The sequence below is a fragment of the Gigantopelta aegis genome, unplaced genomic scaffold (genome assembly GCF_016097555.1).
Source record: "Gigantopelta aegis isolate Gae_Host unplaced genomic scaffold, Gae_host_genome ctg3229_pilon_pilon, whole genome shotgun sequence".
NCBI lineage: Eukaryota > Metazoa > Mollusca > Gastropoda > Neomphalida > Peltospiridae > Gigantopelta > Gigantopelta aegis.
The window spans coordinates 34,413-52,885 of record NW_024533243.1 but is presented as its reverse complement, the minus strand read 5'-3'; the positions used below and the strand labels follow the sequence as shown (position 1 = coordinate 52,885).

Below are 18,473 nucleotides of genomic sequence, written 5' to 3'. Positions count from 1 at the left end.
CATTTTAAATCCTACTCATACATTTAGAAACACCAGTATGAAACATGATAACAAGAATAAACCAAAACAAGATAACAAGAAAGAAGTCAAAGAAGCATACACTGTTAGTATTACTTAATATTACTATTATAAGTGTGATTATTACTTTATTTTAAGTATAATATTGTACTGTTTTTCTTTAATAATACAGGTTGATTTGCTTATAATATACAATTATAATTTAGATCATATTATATTTTTAATAAGATGAATATTAATAAACTATAAGCAGACAAATGTGTAGAGAAATTATCAACAATTATTGATCCTTGAATAATGAGCTGGATATATAACTATAGTTATATAAAGTGATTTATTTACTTTGTAACAAATAATGATAATAATGTTAATTAGTAAAATATTATAATTTATTTATAACTTTATTATTTTACAGTTATAGTGATCATTTAGTGTCTCTATTGTTGTTATATGTCATACTAACAATAGACAGACAAAATAAGATAGCATATAAAATAGTGACTCCATTATTATATATCAACCTGGAGCACTATCCTTCAGCTTCTTTATTTACGTTCATATTAACAATCTATTGAATACATCCACTTACACACTACAGATATGTACAGACATTGTTTTGCTAGAGTGATGTAGTGAGAGGAATATTCAATAGTTTACTGTAAGAGACATCAAACTTCTATTAACAGGAATAACAGAAAGTAACATTTTCTTAACAACAACAAAAATAATATTATTACAATGTATAATGTATAGTTCATTATACAATACTATCTTATATATAATAGTCAATGTAGTATATTTAGTGAATGGATGACAAAGTACTTCATATGATATTATGTAATTTCATTGAAGGACACAGTTAATCTTTTGGTACAGTTTTGGTACGAGTTAAAGACATCAGAACTGGAGACCTAGGACAAGTAATCTGTTTATTACCAGGTGGTATTACTATCTAATCAACTGTGTATGATAAGTGATAGTATAGAAATATTTGAACTGTTATATTTTGTTTACTTCATATTATGTATAAAATAGTTTTGTTTACAGTCATTACTTAATAACTATAATATATACTGAGATAAACAATTGTTGTAGATATACTTTTTCATTGTTTAAGAGTACAAAGAACTATATACATTATTAGTAATATAGACCAACATTCATATACATATATATAATAATATAAATACTATGGATATAGAATTGTTGTACAGTATAAGGTTACTGAAATGATAATAATATATATTGAACTACATGTAGTGATATACAGTAACAGAATTAGTAGTTGGTAATTAAATTGACAAGATAATTAACTAGTGCTAATTAGCTAACTTGAATTCCTAACATATGTAAGAACTTCCTGTTTCCTAGCTTTCTATCTTGATAGCTGTTTTGATTGTGTTATTGTTACTTATTGTTTCTTCCTATTTTTCTGTCATTGACAGCTACTCAATTGTCTACTAATCTATAGTCTTTCTGTTGAGTATATAATAAAGTGTTGATATTACATTGTATGTGGTGTACAGACAGGAAAAAAAGGTAACTAAATATGTAGAACAAGTTGTCTTTTAATATATTGATTGTTTGTAGGTCATTATGATTGATATCTCTCAATGGAGAGCCAGTATTGGGTTATGGTATTGTCATCATATACCATATACTACTAAAAAGACTCCTTCTACCACTGATACTCCTGGATGGATAAAGTCATTATTGATGTCAGGAGATGAGGGTGGTGGTACTTTGATATTCTCTCTAGTTTTGTTTCTCTTACTTCTTCTCATTTTATCAGGTGATATTGAACTGAACCCTGGACCTAAAACAGGTCAGTAAATATTAAAACATATAACTGAGTACTGTTACTTGAGATAATGTCTTTTAGCAGTTCCATAGTTTCTACTAACTCATTGTAGTCTTTAAAATTAGTACTAATTCAGTCCCTCAACTTAGGATGATTTTTATAATTATATTATATTTGTTCACTATTTCCATAGCAACAGAAACAACTAATATTGTATATTTATATAAACATTGACCTAAATACATAACAACTGTTACAAACAATAACAAAAATACCATGTTTCATGAACTGAACCATTACATCACTCAAAATACAATAAAATATTCAAAATATCTTCATTCACAAAATATCTTGTAACTATACTAGCTAAATGTATTAACCATTATTCGGTTATACAGGTTGCAATTACAAACTTATTTTGTTAAAAAATAATCATAATACTGTTTTCATTACTAATGTACTACTGTTTATGTAGCTAGATAGCCACTAATTTCATAGTAATTAAAATAGTGTTAATTTTACTTTTTGCATATGCAACCCATATAACCATACAGAGTTAAATCAACTGTTCAATTTTTACAGTGTTATCATTAACCATTATTCGGTTATACAGGTTGCAATTACAAACTTATTTTTGTTAAAAAATAATCATAATACTGTTTTCATTACTAATGTACTACTGTTTATGTAGCTACATAGCCACTAATTTCATAGTAATTAAAATAGTGTTAATTTTACTTTTTGCATATGCAACCCATATAACAATACAGAGTTAAATCAACTGTTCAATTTTTACAGTGTTATCATTCTATATATAGGTAGTGGCAATACTACAGAAAATGAAAATGGAGTGACTGTCCTAATAATAGCTAGTTCTAATGGTGATCACCAGGTTGTTGAACTACTACTTAAAGAACATGCTGACATTAATACTCAGAACGAAAATGGATGGACTGCCCTAATGGTAGCTAGTGAAAATGGTCATCATCAGGTTGTTGAACTACTACTTAAAGAACATGCCGACATTAATACTCAGAACGAAAATGGAGTGACTGCCCTAATAATAGCTAGTTCTAATGGTCATCACCAGGTTGTTGAACTACTACTTAAAGAACATGCTGACATTAATACTCATAACGAAAAGGGATGGACTGCCCTAATGGTAGCTAGTGAAAATGGTCATCATCAGGTTGTTGAACTACTACTTAAAGAACATGCCGACATTAATACTCAGAACGAAAATGGAGTGACTGCCCTAATAATAGCTAGTTCTAATGGTCATCACCAGGTTGTTGAACTACTACTTAAAGAACATGCTGACATTAATACTCAGAACAAAAATGGATGGACTGCCCTAATGGTAGCTAGTGAAAATGGTCATCATCAGGTTGTTGAACTACTACTTAAAGAACATGCCGACATTAATACTCAGAACAAAAATGGAGTGACTGCCCTAATAATAGCTAGTTCTAATGGTCATCACCAGGTTGTTGAACTACTACTTAAAGAACATGCTGACATTAATACTCAGAACAAAAATGGATGGACTGCCCTAATGGTAGCTAGTGAAAATGGTCATCATCAGGTTGTTGAACTACTACTTAAAGAACATGCTGAAATTAATACTCAGAATAAAAATGGATGGACTGCCCTAATGGTAGCTAGTTTTAATGGTCATCACCAGGTTGTTGAACTACTACTTAAAGAACATGCTGAAATTAATACTCAGAATGAAAATGGATGGACTGCCCTAATGGTAGCTAGTCAAAATGGTCATCACCAGGTTGTTGAACTACTACTTAAAGAACATGCTGACATTAATACTCAGAATAAAAATGGATGGACTGCCCTAATGGTAGCTAGTTTTAATGGTCATCACCAGGTTGTTGAACTACTACTTAAAGAACATGCTGACATTAATACTCAGAATGAAAATGGAGTGACTGCCCTAATGGTAGCTAGTTCTAATGGTCATCACCAGGTTGTTGAACTACTACTTAAAGAACATGCTGACATTAATACTCAGAACGAAAAGGGATGGACTGCCCTAATGGTAGCTAGTGAAAATGGTCATCATCAGGTTGTTGAGCTACTACTTAAAGAACATGCCGACATTAATACTCAGAACAAAAATGGAGTGACTACCCTAATAATAGCTAGTTCTAATGGTCATCACCAGGTTGTTGAACTACTACTTAAAGAACATGCTGACATTAATACTCATAACGAAAAGGGATGGACTGCCCTAATGGTAGCTAGTGAAAATGGTCATCATCAGGTTGTTGAACTACTACTTAAAGAACATGCCGACATTAATACTCAGAACGAAAATGGAGTGACTGCCCTAATAATAGCTAGTTCTAATGGTCATCACCAGGTTGTTGAACTACTACTTAAAGAACATGCTGACATTAATACTCAGAACAAAAATGGATGGACTGCCCTAATGGTAGCTAGTGAAAATGGTCATCATCAGGTTGTTGAACTACTACTTAAAGAACATGCTGACATTAATACTCAGAATAAAAATGGATGGACTGCCCTAATGGTAGCTAGTTTTAATGGTCATCACCAGGTTGTTGAACTACTACTTAAAGAACATGCTGACATTAATACTCAGAATGAAAATGGAGTGACTGCCCTAATGGTAGCTAGTTCTAATGGTCATCACCAGGTTGTTGAACTACTACTTAAAGAACATGCTGACATTAATACTCAGAACGAAAAGGGATGGACTGCCCTAATGGTAGCTAGTGAAAATGGTCATCATCAGGTTGTTGAGCTACTACTTAAAGAACATGCCGACATTAATACTCAGAATGAAAATGGAGTGACTGCTCTAATGGTAGCTAGTTCTAATGGTCATCACCAGGTTGCTGAACTACTACTTAAAGAACATGCTGACATTAATACTCATAACGAAAAGGGATGGACTGCCCTAATGGTAGCTAGTGAAAATGGTCATCATCAGGTTGTTGAACTACTACTTAAAGAACATGCCGACATTTATACTCAGAACGAAAATGGAGTGACTACCCTAATAATAGCTAGTTCTAATGGTCATCACCAGGTTGTTGAACTACTACTTAAAGAACATGCTGACGTTAATACTCAGAACGAAAATGGATGGACTGCCCTAATGGTAGCTAGTGAAAATGGTCATCATCAGGTTGTTGAACTACTACTTAAAGAACATGCCGACATTAATACTCAGAACGAAAATGGAGTGACTGCCCTAATAATAGCTAGTTCTAATGGTCATCACCAGGTTGTTGAACTACTACTTAAAGAACATGCTGACATTAATACTCAGAACAAAAATGGATGGACTGCCCTAATGGTAGCTAGTGAAAATGGTCATCACCAGGTTGTTGAACTACTACTTAAAGAACATGCTGAAATTAATACTCAGAACGAAAATGGATGGACTGCCCTAATGGTAGCTAGTTTTAATGGTCATCACCAGGTTTCTGAGCTACTACTTAAAGAACATGCTGAAATTAATACTCAGAATGAAAATGGATGGACTGCCCTAATGGTAGCTAGTGAAAATGGTCATCAGGATGTTGTTAAGAGGGAAGGAAAACAAAAGAGATTACAAATACCAAGTGTCATATCCAAACTTGGTTCATTCACTCCATATATCTTAAACCCTACTCATACATTTAGAAATACCAGTAAAACATGATAACAATAAACCAAAACAAGACAACAAGAAAGAAGTCAAAGAAGTATACACTGTTAGTATTAATTAATATTACTATTATAAGTCAATTTTTAAGTATAATATATTGCACTATTTTTGCTGTTTTTCTTTAGTAATACAAGTTAATTTGTTTATAATATACAATTATAATTTTGATCATATTTTATTTTAATTACTAATAAACAGTTTGAACACACAACTATAAACAGACAAATATGTAGAATTATCAATAATAACTATTGATCCTTAAATAATGGGCTAGATATACAACCATAATTATATAGAGAGATTTATTTGGATTGTAATAAATAATAATAATCATGTTAATTAATAACATAATATAATTTATTTATAACTTTATTAGTTTACAGTTATATAGTGATCATTTAATGTCTCTATTGTTGTTGTTATATGTCATACAAAAAATAGACAGACAAAATGAGATACCGTAAAAAATAGTGACTTCATTGTTATATATCAACCTGGAGTACTATACTTCAACTTCTTTATTTAAGTTCATATTGACAATCTATTAAACACATCCACTTACATACTATTAACATGTACAGACATTGTTTAACTAAAGTAATATAGTGAGGGAACATTCAGTAGTTCATTGTAAGAGACATCAAACTTCTAATAGGAACAACACAAAATAATGTTTTCTTAACAACAACAAAAATAATATTATTACAATGTATAATGTATAGTTCATTATACAATACTATCTTATATATAATAGTCAATGTAGTATATTTTAGTGGATGGAACTGGAGACCTAGGACAAGTAATCTGTTTATTACCAGGTTGTATTACTATCTAATCAACTGTGTATGATAAGTGGTAGTATAGAAATATTTGAACTGTTATATTTGTTTACTTCATATTATGTATAAAATAGTTTTGTTTACAGTCATTACTTAATAACTATAATATATACTGAGATACTGAGATAAACAATTGTTGTAGATATACTTCATTATTGTTTAAGAGTACAAAGAACTATATACATTATTAGTAATATAGACCAACATTCATATACATATATATAATAATATAAATACTATGGATATAGAATAATCTTTAAAGTGTACAATTATAAGGATAATGAAGTGATAATAATATATATTGAACTACATGTAGTGATATACAGTAACAGAATTAGTAGTTGATAATTAAATTGACAAGATAATTAACTAGTGCTAATTAGGTAACTTGAGTTCCTAACATATGTAAGAACTTCCTGTTTCCTAGCTTTCTATCTTGATAGCTGTTTTGATTGTGTTATTGTTACTTATTGTTTCTTCTTATCTTTCTGTCATTGACAGCTACTCAATTGTCTACTAGTCTATAGTCTTTCTGTTGAGTATATAGTAAAGTGTTGATATTACATTGTGTGTGGTGTACAGACAGGAAAAAAAGGTAACTAAATATGTAGAACAAGTTGTTTTTTTAATATATTGATTGTTTGTAGGTCATTATGATTGATATCTCTCAATGGAGAGCTAGTATTGGATTATGGTATTATCATCATATACCATATACTACTAAAAAGACTCCTTCTACCACTGATACCCCTGGATGGATAAAGTCACTATTGTTATCAGGAGATGAGGGTGGTGGACCTGGTGGTACTTTGATATTTTCTCTAGTTTTGTTTCTCTTACTTCTCCTCATTTTATCAGGTGATGTTGAACTCAACCCTGGACCTAAAACAGGTCAGTAAACGTTAAAACATATAACTGATAGGATGATAATTCAATTTACTTCAATAGAGTTGACATCAAACAATGCTCTACGATTACTTGTTAAGAGTGGTTTTGTTGTTGAAGATAAATGGAGTAAACTCACTAGTTTTCTAGGTGTGTCATTGGAGGAGAGAAGAAGATTCAAGAAAATGGTCAGCATTGATCAAGACTACCACTTTGCTTTAGAAGAAGGTTTACAATGGTGGATTACAAATGGTACTGCTCCTTGTTGGGAAGAACTCATTTCAGCTGTTGAAAGTTGTGGTGATAAGGGTATAGCTACTACACTGAGAAGACAACTTGATGTTAAAGATGAAGGTATCTACTATATATAGTTCATTATATACTAGTACTTTAAAATAATTATCAATGTAGTATAATAGTTTAGTAAAGTACATAACAAGGTATATTCTATTGATTTCGTATTGGTATTGTCATCATATACCATATACTACTAAAAAGACTCCTTCTATCACTGATACTCCTGGATGGATAAAGTCATTATTGATGTCAGGAGATGAGGGTGGTGGTACTTTGATATTCAACAAACTTATTTTTGTTAAAAAATAATCATAATACTGTTTTCATTACTAATGTACTACTGTTTATGTAGCTACATAGCCACTAATTTCATAGTAATTAAAATAGTGTTAATTTTACTTTTTGCATAGCAAAATAGTGTTAATTTTACTTTTTGCATAGCAACCCATATAACCATACAGAGTTAAATCAACTGTTCAATTTTTACAGTGTTATCGTTCTATATATAGGTAGTAGCAATACTACAGAAACGAAAATGGAGTGACTGTCCTAATAATAGCTAGTTCTAATGGTCATTACCAGGTTGTTGAACTACTACTTAAAGAACATGCTGACATTAATACTCAGAACGAAAATGGATGGACTGCCCTAATGGTAGCTAGTGAAAATGGTCATCATCAGGTTGTTGAACTACTACTTAAAGAACATGCTGACATTAATACTCAGAATAAAAATGGATGGACTGCCCTAATGGTAGCTAGTGAAAATGGTCATCACCAGGTTGTTGAACTACTACTTAAAGAACATGCTGACATTAATACTCAGAACGAAAATGGAGTGACTGCCCTAATGGTAGCTAGTTCTAATGGTCATCACCAGGTTGTTGAACTACTACTTAAAGAACATGCTGACATTAATACTCATAACGAAAAGGGATGGACTGCCCTAATGGTAGCTAGTGAAAATGGACATCATCAGGTTGTTGAACTACTACTTAAAGAACATGCCGACATTAATACTCAGAACAAAAATGGAGTGACTGCCCTAATAATAGCTAGTTCTAATGGTCATCACCAGGTTGTTGAACTACTACTTAAAGAACATGCTGACATTAATACTCAGAACAAAAATGGATGGAATGCCCTAATGGTAGCTAGCGAAAATGGTCATCATCAGGTTGTTGAACTACTACTTAAAGAACATGCCGACATTAATACTCAGAACAAAAATGGAGTGACTGCCCTAATAATAGCTAGTTCTAATGGTCATCACCAGGTTGTTGAACTACTACTTAAAGAACATGCTGACATTAATACTCAGAACAAAAATGGATGGACTGCCCTAATGGTAGCTAGTGAAAATGGTCATCATCAGGTTGTTGAACTACTACTTAAAGAACATGCCGACATTAATACTCAGAACAAAAATGGAGTGACTGCCCTAATAATAGCTAGTTTAAATGGTCATTACCAGGTTGTTGAACTACTACTTAAAGAACATGCTGAAATTAATACTCAGAACAAAAATGGATGGACTGCCCTAATGGTAGCTAGTTCTAATGGTCATCACCAGGTTGTTGAACTACTACTTAAAGAACATGCTGAAATTAATACTCAGAATAAAAATGGATGGACTGCCCTAATGGTAGCTAGTGAAAATGGTCATCACCAGGTTGTTGAACTACTACTTAAAGAACATGCTGACATTAATACTCAGAACGAAAATGGAGTGACTGCCCTAATGGTAGCTAGTTCAAATGGTCATCACCAGGTTGTTGAACTACTACTTAAAGAACATGCTGACATTAATACTCAGAACGAAAATGGAGTGACTGCCCTAATGGTAGCTAGTGAAAATGGTCATCATCAGGTTGTTGAGCTACTACTTAAAGAACATGCCGACATTAAAACTCAGAACAAAAATGGAGTGACTACCCTAATAATAGCTAGTTCTAATGGTCATCACCAGGTTGTTGAACTACTACTTAAAGAACATGCAGACATTAATACTCAGAACAAAAATGGATGGACTGCCCTAATAGTAGCTAGTGAAAATGGTCATCACCAGGTTGTTGAACTACTACTTAAAGAACATGCTGAAATTAATACTCAGAACAAAAATGGAGAGACTGCCCTAATGGTAGCTAGTTTAAATGGTCATCACCAGGTTGCTGAACTACTACTTAAAGAACATGCTTAAATTAATACTCAGAACAAAAATGGATGGACTGCCCTAATAGTAGCTAGTTTAAATGGTCATCACCAGGTTGTTGAACTACTACTTAAAGAACATGCTGACATTAATACTCAGAACGAAAATGGAGTGACTGCCCTAATAATAGCTAGTTCTAATGGTCATCACCAGGTTGTTGAACTACTACTTAAAGAACATGCTGAAATTAATACTCAGAACAAAAATGGAGAGACTGCCCTAATGGTAGCTAGTTTTAATGGTCATCACCAGGTTGCTGAACTACTACTTAAAGAACATGCTGAAATTAATACTCAGAACAAAAATGGATGGACTGCCCTAATGGTAGCTAGTGAAAATGGTCATCATCAGGTTGTTGAACTACTACTTAAAGAACATGCTGACATTAATACTCAGAACGAAAATGGAGTGACTGCCCTAATAATAGCTAGTTCTAATGGTCATCACCAGGTTGTTGAACTACTACTTAAAGAACATGCTGACATTAATACTCAGAACAAAAATGGAGTGACTGCCCTAATGGTAGCTAGTTTTAATGGTCATCACCAGGTTGCTGAACTACTACTTAAAGAACATGCTGAAATTAATACTCAGAATGAAAATGGATGGACTGCCCTAATGGTAGCTAGTTTAAATGGTCATCACCAGGTTGTTGAACTACTACTCAAAGAACATGCTGACATTAATACTCAGAACAAAAATGGATGGACTGCCCTAATGGTAGCTTGTGAAAATGGTCATCAGGAGGTTGTTAAGAGGGAAGGAAAACAAAAGAGATTACAAATACCAAGTGTCATATCCAAACTTGGTTCATTCACTCCATATATCTTAAACCCTACTCATACATTTAGAAATACGGTAAAACATGATAACAATAAACCAAAACAAGACAACAAGAAAGAAGTCAAAGAAGTATACACTGTTAGTATTAATTAATATTACTATTATAAGTGTGATTATTAGTTAATTTTAAAGTATAATATTGTACTGTTTTTCTTTAATAATACAAGTTGATTTGTTTATTATATACAATTATAATTTAGATCATATTGTATTTATAATAAGATGAATATTAATAAACTATAAGCAGACAAATGTGTAGAGAAATTATCAACAATTATTGATCCTTGAATAATGAGCTGGATATATAACTATAGTTATATAAAGTGATTTATTTACTTTGTAACAAATAATGATAATAATGTTAATTAGTAAAATATTATAATTTATTTATAACTTTATTGTTTTACAGTTATAGTAATCATTTAGTGTCTCTATTGTTGTTATATGTCATACAAACAATAGACAGACAAAATGAGATACCATATAAAATAGTGACTCCATTATTATATATCAACCTGGAGCACTATTCATTCTTTATTTAAGTTCATATATTGACAATCTATTAAATACATCCACTTACATACTATTAACATGTATAGACATTATTTGACTAAAGTAATATAGTGAGGGAACATTCAGTAGTTCATTGTAAGAGACATCAAACTTCTAATAGGAACAACACAAAATAATGTTTTCTTAACAACAACAAAAATAATATATTACAATGTATAATGTATAGTTCATTATACAATACTATCTTATATATAATAGTCAATGTAGTATATTTTAGTGAATGGATGACAAAGTACTTCATATGATATCTTGTGATTTCATTGAAGGACACAGTTAATCTTTTGGTACAGTTCTGGTACGAGTTAAAGACATCAGAACTGGAGACCTAGGACAAGTAATCTGTTTATTACCAGGTTGTATTACTATCTAATCAACTGTGTATGATAAGTGGTAGTATAGAAATATTTGAACTGTTATATTTTGTTTACTTCATATTATGTATATAATAGTTTTGTTTACAGTCATTACTTAATAACTATAATATATACTGAGATAAACAATTGTTGTAGATATACTTTTCATTGTTTAAGAGTACAAAGAACTATATACATTATTAGTAATATAGACCAACATTCATATACATATATATAATAATATAAATACTATGGATATAGAATAGTCTTTAAAGTTGTACAATTGTAACGATAATGAAGTGATAATAATATATATTGAACTACATGTAGTGATATACATAACAGAATTTTGTTGACTTGTAGTTGGTAATTAAATTGACAATAATTAACTAGTAATATTACATCAGATTAAATGGATACAGGACAATTTACAACTTTGCTGTTAAATGACCCCCCCCCTCAACAGGAGGAGCTAACTTGAATTCCTAACATATGTAAGAGAAATAAAAACTTCCTGTTTCCTAGCTTTCTATCTTGATAGCTGTTTTGATTGTGTTATTGTTACTTATTGTTTCTTGTTATCTTTCTGTCTTTGACAGCTACTCAATTGTCTACTAGTCTATAGTCTTTCTGTTGAGTATATAATAAAGTGTTGATATTACATTGTATGTGGTGTACAGTCAGGAACAAAAGGTAACTAAATATGTAGAACAAGTTGTCTTTTGATATATTGATTGTTTGTAGGTCATTATGATTGATTTAAGTCAATGGAGAGATAGTATTGGGTTATGGTATTGTCATCAGATACCATATACCACTAAAAAGACTCCTTCTACCACTGATACCCCTGGATGGATAAAGTCACTATTGATGTCAGGAGATGAGGGTGGTGGTACTTTGATATTCTCTCTAGTTTTGTTTCTCTTACTTCTCCTCACTTTATCAGGTGATGTTGAACTGAACCCTGGACCTAAAACAGGTCAGTAAACATTAAAACATATAACTGATGGAATGATGTTTCAATTTACTTTAATAGAGTTGACAGCAGTTAATGCTCTACGACTTCTTATTAAGAGTCGTTTTGATGTTAAAGATAAATGGACTGAACTCACTATTCTTCTAGGTGTGTCACTAGAGGAGAGGAGAAGGCTTAAGACAATGGTCAGCATTGATCAAGACTACCACTTTGCTTTAGAAGAAGGTTTACAATGGTGGATTACAAATGGTATTGCCCCTTCTTGGAAAGAATTCGTTTCAGCTGTTGAAAGTTGTGGTGATGTTGATGTAGTTACTACACTGAGAAGACAACTAGATACTAAAGATGAAGGTATGTATAGTTCATTACAAAATTAATATTATTTTAACAATTAATTTGTAGTTTACATTGGTGGATTACTATGGAATCTAGAATTTATGTAAATTACTCACTTTATAATATGTTGGTATGTACAAGTATAGTATACCAACAAATTATACAGTGAGAAATTCACAAAATTCTATATTCCATTGTAATTTACTGATGTAAATTACAAACTAATTGTTAGAATAACAATTTAATTTTTATAGTGATACAAACTAGTACTTTAAAATAATGTAGTATAATAGTTTAGTAAAGTACATAACAAGGTATATTCTATTGATTTCATGTATTGAAGGACACAGTTAGTCTTTTGGTACATTTTTGGTATGGCTTAATCCGTTAAATGGAGTGCAACTACCTTAGATTAGGCAAAAAATTCAAACATTGGACGATGCACGAAAAATAAAACAACTACATTGAAATATTTATGGTAGTAATATTTAATATATGTAATTGTATTTGAAGTTTTTCAACATATTTAATTTTTTCATGAAAATTTTATAATGCAAATGTTTTTTATTCTATGGTAGATTGATAGTTTATGCGTTAAATCTCAATGATTACAACTTTTTTATACCAAACAGAAGGGCAGAAAAAAGGAATAACTGGCCAGATTGGAGGCCAGACTTTTTCTTCCCTGTGATAAATCTATATATAGTGATAGTGGAAGGTACCAGTACTACAGAAAGTGATGAAGTTAATAAAGTGTTGAAGAGTGTACTGACGAGCCATTTTGCTGACTTGAGTAACCAGTTAAGTAGATGTTTGCCACGAGTTTCTGCAGTAATGTATTCTAAAAGACTGATAAGTGAATCTGTGAAAAAATCTCCAACTATTGACAGTGTGATTGATGAATTTGAAAGTGGAATGAGATTAACAAACAATATTTCAAAGTTACAAGAACATTGTCAACTTTTCTTACAATGTCTCTCCAGTGAAGGTGGTCCTACTAAATTAGCTGCTCAAAAGTTATGTCAAGACTGGATGAAGAAGTTAAAAAGCAATGTGATATCTCACTAAATCTTACATGTGATGAAACGGATATTAAACAACAAGGTCAGTAATAGAAAATAATAATAGTCCACAATATGTATTGTTCTCATCGTTAAAATTGTTATAAAAAGTAACTATATTATGATTGCAAACAAAGCAAAGATAAATATATACTCTCTCATGACATTATTTGAGAAGATATTACATGTAAAAACTGATTGGTTAATTTAACTAATATATGGTTATACAGATTTATGATGCAAACTGTTTACAAAATATTAGAACTTTAAATAATTTTTTTTTTAAATTAAAATTATTATCATTTGATAAACAATCAAGTCAAGAGTTATCAAACTATATTATGTCTACTTTCAGTTTACATAAACAGTTAATTTTATAGTGTATATTAAAACAGTGTCATGTTTACTTTTTGCATATACAACCTATATAACCATGTATTACTTAAATCGACCAATCAGTTTTTACAATGATATTATATTGTATAAATGTATACAATACTAATCTAATCATGTTCATACTAAACTCTCTTGTAGCAGGTTGCTTGGTTTTCTTTTTTTTGTATAATTAACACCTTTAAATTTTGAAAGGTATTTATTTAAATATTTTGGATTTAAATATTTTGGGGCATACCTATTTGTGGCTACACTATGGTTAATGATAGATGGCTGTGGTAAATAAAACTGTTTGAAACCAATGCAGCCTCAATGATCAGGCCACCTGGCATGTAAAGTGTAGGCAGTAATAAAGGAATTATTGACGATTGTTTCTAATGTTGATATATAACATTCTTTTGTAGTAAACAATGATAACGTTATTCAAGTGGATCATCCAATAACTTCAGTACAATCAACAACTTCCCAAGGTATTGTAAAACTTCCTTGTAATTTAATTATGTAATACCTCAATAGCCTCTAGCATTCATCAGCAAAAGGTAGAAGTAGTAAGTAAAGAGAAGGAAACAGAGCTTAGAACCTCTTTACAGAATTTACGCCTAAACTTCAGTACTTTAATAGTTGCTGTTCGATCAGCTCTTAATCATAAACTACAATATCAACTACTGCAATTAGAAGATGTCACATTATTTATTAAGTATGAACTATACTGGGTTGAAGAACTGAGTGACATCAACAAATGTAATGATTTAGATGAACTCTTCAAGAAACTACATCCATATTTTGACTTTTTAGACTGTGAAATAATTGTGCATGTGAGTGAAAGGTTTCTTAATGATGAATATTTTGGAGAAGACAAGAAAAACCTAGTCAGTGAACTTAAAAACATATGGATAAGCTGAGACTTTACGTTGCTCATTTACTGTGAAAGAACTCAAACATCAACTTAAAAAGCATATACACCTCACATCTAGGAGATCTAACAAGCATGCCTCAAATTTATATTGAATTACACAATCCATGGAATGATGCCAATATTCAAGGACTTTATCTACTAGTTAGACATTTACTGCCACATCAATTAAAACAATCTCTTTTGAAGTATATCACAATTGATACAGGCTCAGTTTGTATTAAATATATTGTTTATGATTCTACAGCTGATTGTCTCATAGCTTATGCTCAAGGCAAGTTACAGTTTATGCGTCTCATTGGTATCTTTGGTCTAACAATTAATGGTAAACCTATTCTAGAAGAAGATGAGAATATGAACTTTACATTTGAGTCAGCTCTTCAAGAAGCTGCAAAAGCTGGTCATGATGAAGCTGTGCAATTTCTCTTGAAATTAGGAGGTAATATAGACCATTGCAATGAAGAAGGGAGAGCAGCACTTTTGCTAGCTAGTGAAAGTGGTCATCACTATGTTGTTGAACTATTACTCAAAGAGCATGCTAACATTGACCTCCAGGCAAAGGATGGACTGACTGCTCTAATGCTAGCTAGTCAAAATGGTCATTCCCAGGTCATTGAACATTTGCTCAAAGAGCATGCTGATATTAATACTCAGGAAGTAGATGGATGGACTGCCCTAATGCTAGCTAGTTATAATGGTCATCACTTGGTTGTTGAACTACTACTCAAAGAACATGCCAACATTGATCACCAAGGAAAAAGATGGATGGACTGCTCTAATGCTAGCTAGTCACAATGGTCATTACCAGGTCGTTGAATTATTACTCAAAGAACGTGCCGACATTAATATGCAGAAAAAGGATGGATGGACTGCCCTAATGCTAGCTAGTCAAAATGGTCATTACAGGTTGTTGAACTACTACTCAAAGAACATGCCAACATTTATCACCAGGGAAAAGATGGAGTGACTGCTCTAATGGTTGCTAGTCACAATGGTCATTACAGGTCGTAGAACTATTACTCAAAGAATGTGCCGACATCAATACTCAAAAAGAAGATGGAGTGACTGCCCTGATGCTAGCTAGTATTAATGGTCATACTCAGGTTGTTGAACATTTGCTCAAAGAACATGCTGATATTAATCTCCAAGCAAAAGATGAACTGAATGCTTTAATGCTAGCTAGTTTTAATGGTCATACACATGTTGTAAAGGCATTGCTCAAAGAACATGCAGACATTAACCTCCCAGACAAAAGGTAAACTGAATGCCCTAATGTTAGCTAGTTCTAATGGTCATATCTGTGTTGTTGAGCTATTGGTCAAGAACAAAGTTGACATTAATACTCAGAAAAAAGATGGATGGACTGCTTAATGCTAGCTAGCCAAAATGGTCATCACCAGGTTGTAGATCTATTGCTAAAAGAGCATGCCAACATTAATCACCAGGAAAAAAAGATGGATGGACTGCCTTAATGGTAGCTAGTCGAAATGGTCATTACCAGGTCATTTTACTACTACTCAAGAAACATGCTGACATTAATATGCTGGAAGAGGATGGATGGACAGCCCTAATGCTAGCTAGTCAAAATGGTCATACCCAAGTCATTGAACTATTACTCAGAGAACATGCTGACATTAATCACCAAGGAAACGATGGAGTGACTGCTCTAATGCTAGCTAGTAGTAATGGTCATCACCAGGTTGTTGAATTACTACTTAAAGAGCATCCTGAAATTAATTACCAGGGAAAAGATGGATGGACTGCTCTAATGCTAGCTAGTTACAATGGTCATCATCAAGTAGTTGGAGTACTACTCAAGGAACATGCTGACATTAATCCTCAGAAAGAAGATGGATGGACTGCTCTAATGCTAGCTAGTCAAAATGGCCATCACCATGTTGTTGAATTAATACTCAAAGAGCATGCTGACTGTAATCACCAGCGAAAAAATGATGGCGAGACTGCTCTAATGATAGCTAGTCAAAATGGTCATCACCAGATCGTTGAACTACTACTCAAAGAACATGCTGACACTAATACTCAGAAGAAGATGGATGGACTGCTCTAATGCTAGCTAGTCAAAATGGTCATCATCAGGTCGTTGAACTACTACTCAAAGAACATACCAACATTAATACTGATAATGAAGATGGATGACCGCCCTAATGCTAGCTAGTTATAATGGTCATACTCAGGTTGTTCAACAACTACTCAAAGAGCATGCTGACAGTAATCACCAAGGAAAAGATGGAGTGACTGCTCTAATGCTAGCTAGCTTAAATGGTCATCACCAGGTCGTTGAATTACTACTTAAAGAACATACCAACATTAATACTCAGAATGAAGGCGGATGGACTGCCCTAATGGCAAGTTGTCGTTATAAATATTTTGAAATAGCTAAAACTTTACTACATTCACAAGCTGATCCTCATTTGTCAATGCACAATGGATCAACAGCATTTTCATTAGCTGTTTTTGGTGGTAACAGAGACCTTGTTAATATGCTCTTAGATAAAGCTGAACCCACTACTGATGAGATTGAAAAAGCAGTATACTATCATGTTATGGTGGTCACCCTACTCTCATTACCTTCCTCTCAAACAAACTTCCACACCTCACTAATGACCAGAGAGAACTACTAGACTCATGTGTTAAAGGAGATTTAGGTGCAGTCATAATGAAGACATCAGATAGTCCAGATACTCCACTGGTACTTGATCTTACTCCACTAATGGTAGCTTCATCATGTGGACATGTTGATATAGTGGATGCTCTCATAAAAGCTGGAGCTGATGTCAATAAAGATACCTATCGAAAGTTGACTCCATTGTTTTTTTGGCAGTAGTAGGAGGTAAATCCAAATCAATAGTAGAAACACTCTTAAAGAATGGTGCTAATCCTAACATTATTGTCAACCAGAGGACAACATTAGATGATGCTAATGAGTTTGAATTGGAAGCTATTAGCCAACTATTAACTGAATATAGAGGTCAGACAGCATCACAACTACAGGAGACAGGATTGAAGCCATCATTACTAATGTCTGACAAGCTAGAAGCAAAAACTATGTCTTCTCAAATAACCACTGAACTAAAACGTTCACAACAATATATAAAGATTTAAATGCTCTCAATAAGAAGACAAAGGAAAGATATTACAATTGTCCAATATCTCATCGATATTTAGTTCATTCACCCCATACATCTTGAACCCTACTCGTACATTTAAAGATACTAGTGTGAAACAATACAGCAAGAATAAACCAAAACAAGACAATAAG

The 18,473-nt window shown here is 32.2% G+C and overlaps 1 protein-coding gene across 1 annotated transcript; it reads left to right on the top strand.

The window, feature by feature from the left end:
- The first annotated feature begins 2,780 nt into the window (after positions 1–2,780).
- LOC121391994 (ankyrin repeat and KH domain-containing protein 1-like) lies at positions 2,781–18,038 on the top strand. Its single transcript, XM_041523416.1, has 8 exons — positions 2,781–5,445; positions 7,301–7,591; positions 8,139–9,673; positions 9,899–10,553; positions 12,551–12,841; positions 15,441–15,850; positions 16,198–16,384; positions 17,851–18,038. The coding sequence occupies exons 1-8, from the start codon at positions 2,781–2,783 to the stop codon at positions 18,036–18,038; spliced, it is 6,222 nt and encodes a 2,073-aa protein (XP_041379350.1).
- The last annotated feature ends 435 nt before the right edge of the window (positions 18,039–18,473 follow it).

What these genes read in the sequence shown, in the direction of transcription:
- LOC121391994 (XM_041523416.1), top strand. Translation starts at nt 2,781, where the DNA reads ATGGTAGCTAGTGAAAATGGTCATCATCAGGTTGTTGAACTACTACTT. An exon ending in ACTTGATGTTAAAGATGAAG is followed by an intron (nt 7,592 to 8,138) that starts GTATCTACTATA and finishes TACTACTTAAAG; the next exon opens with AACATGCTGACATTAATACT. An exon ending in ATGGAGAGACTGCCCTAATG is followed by an intron (nt 9,674 to 9,898) that starts GTAGCTAGTTTA and finishes GGTCATCACCAG; the next exon opens with GTTGTTGAACTACTACTTAA.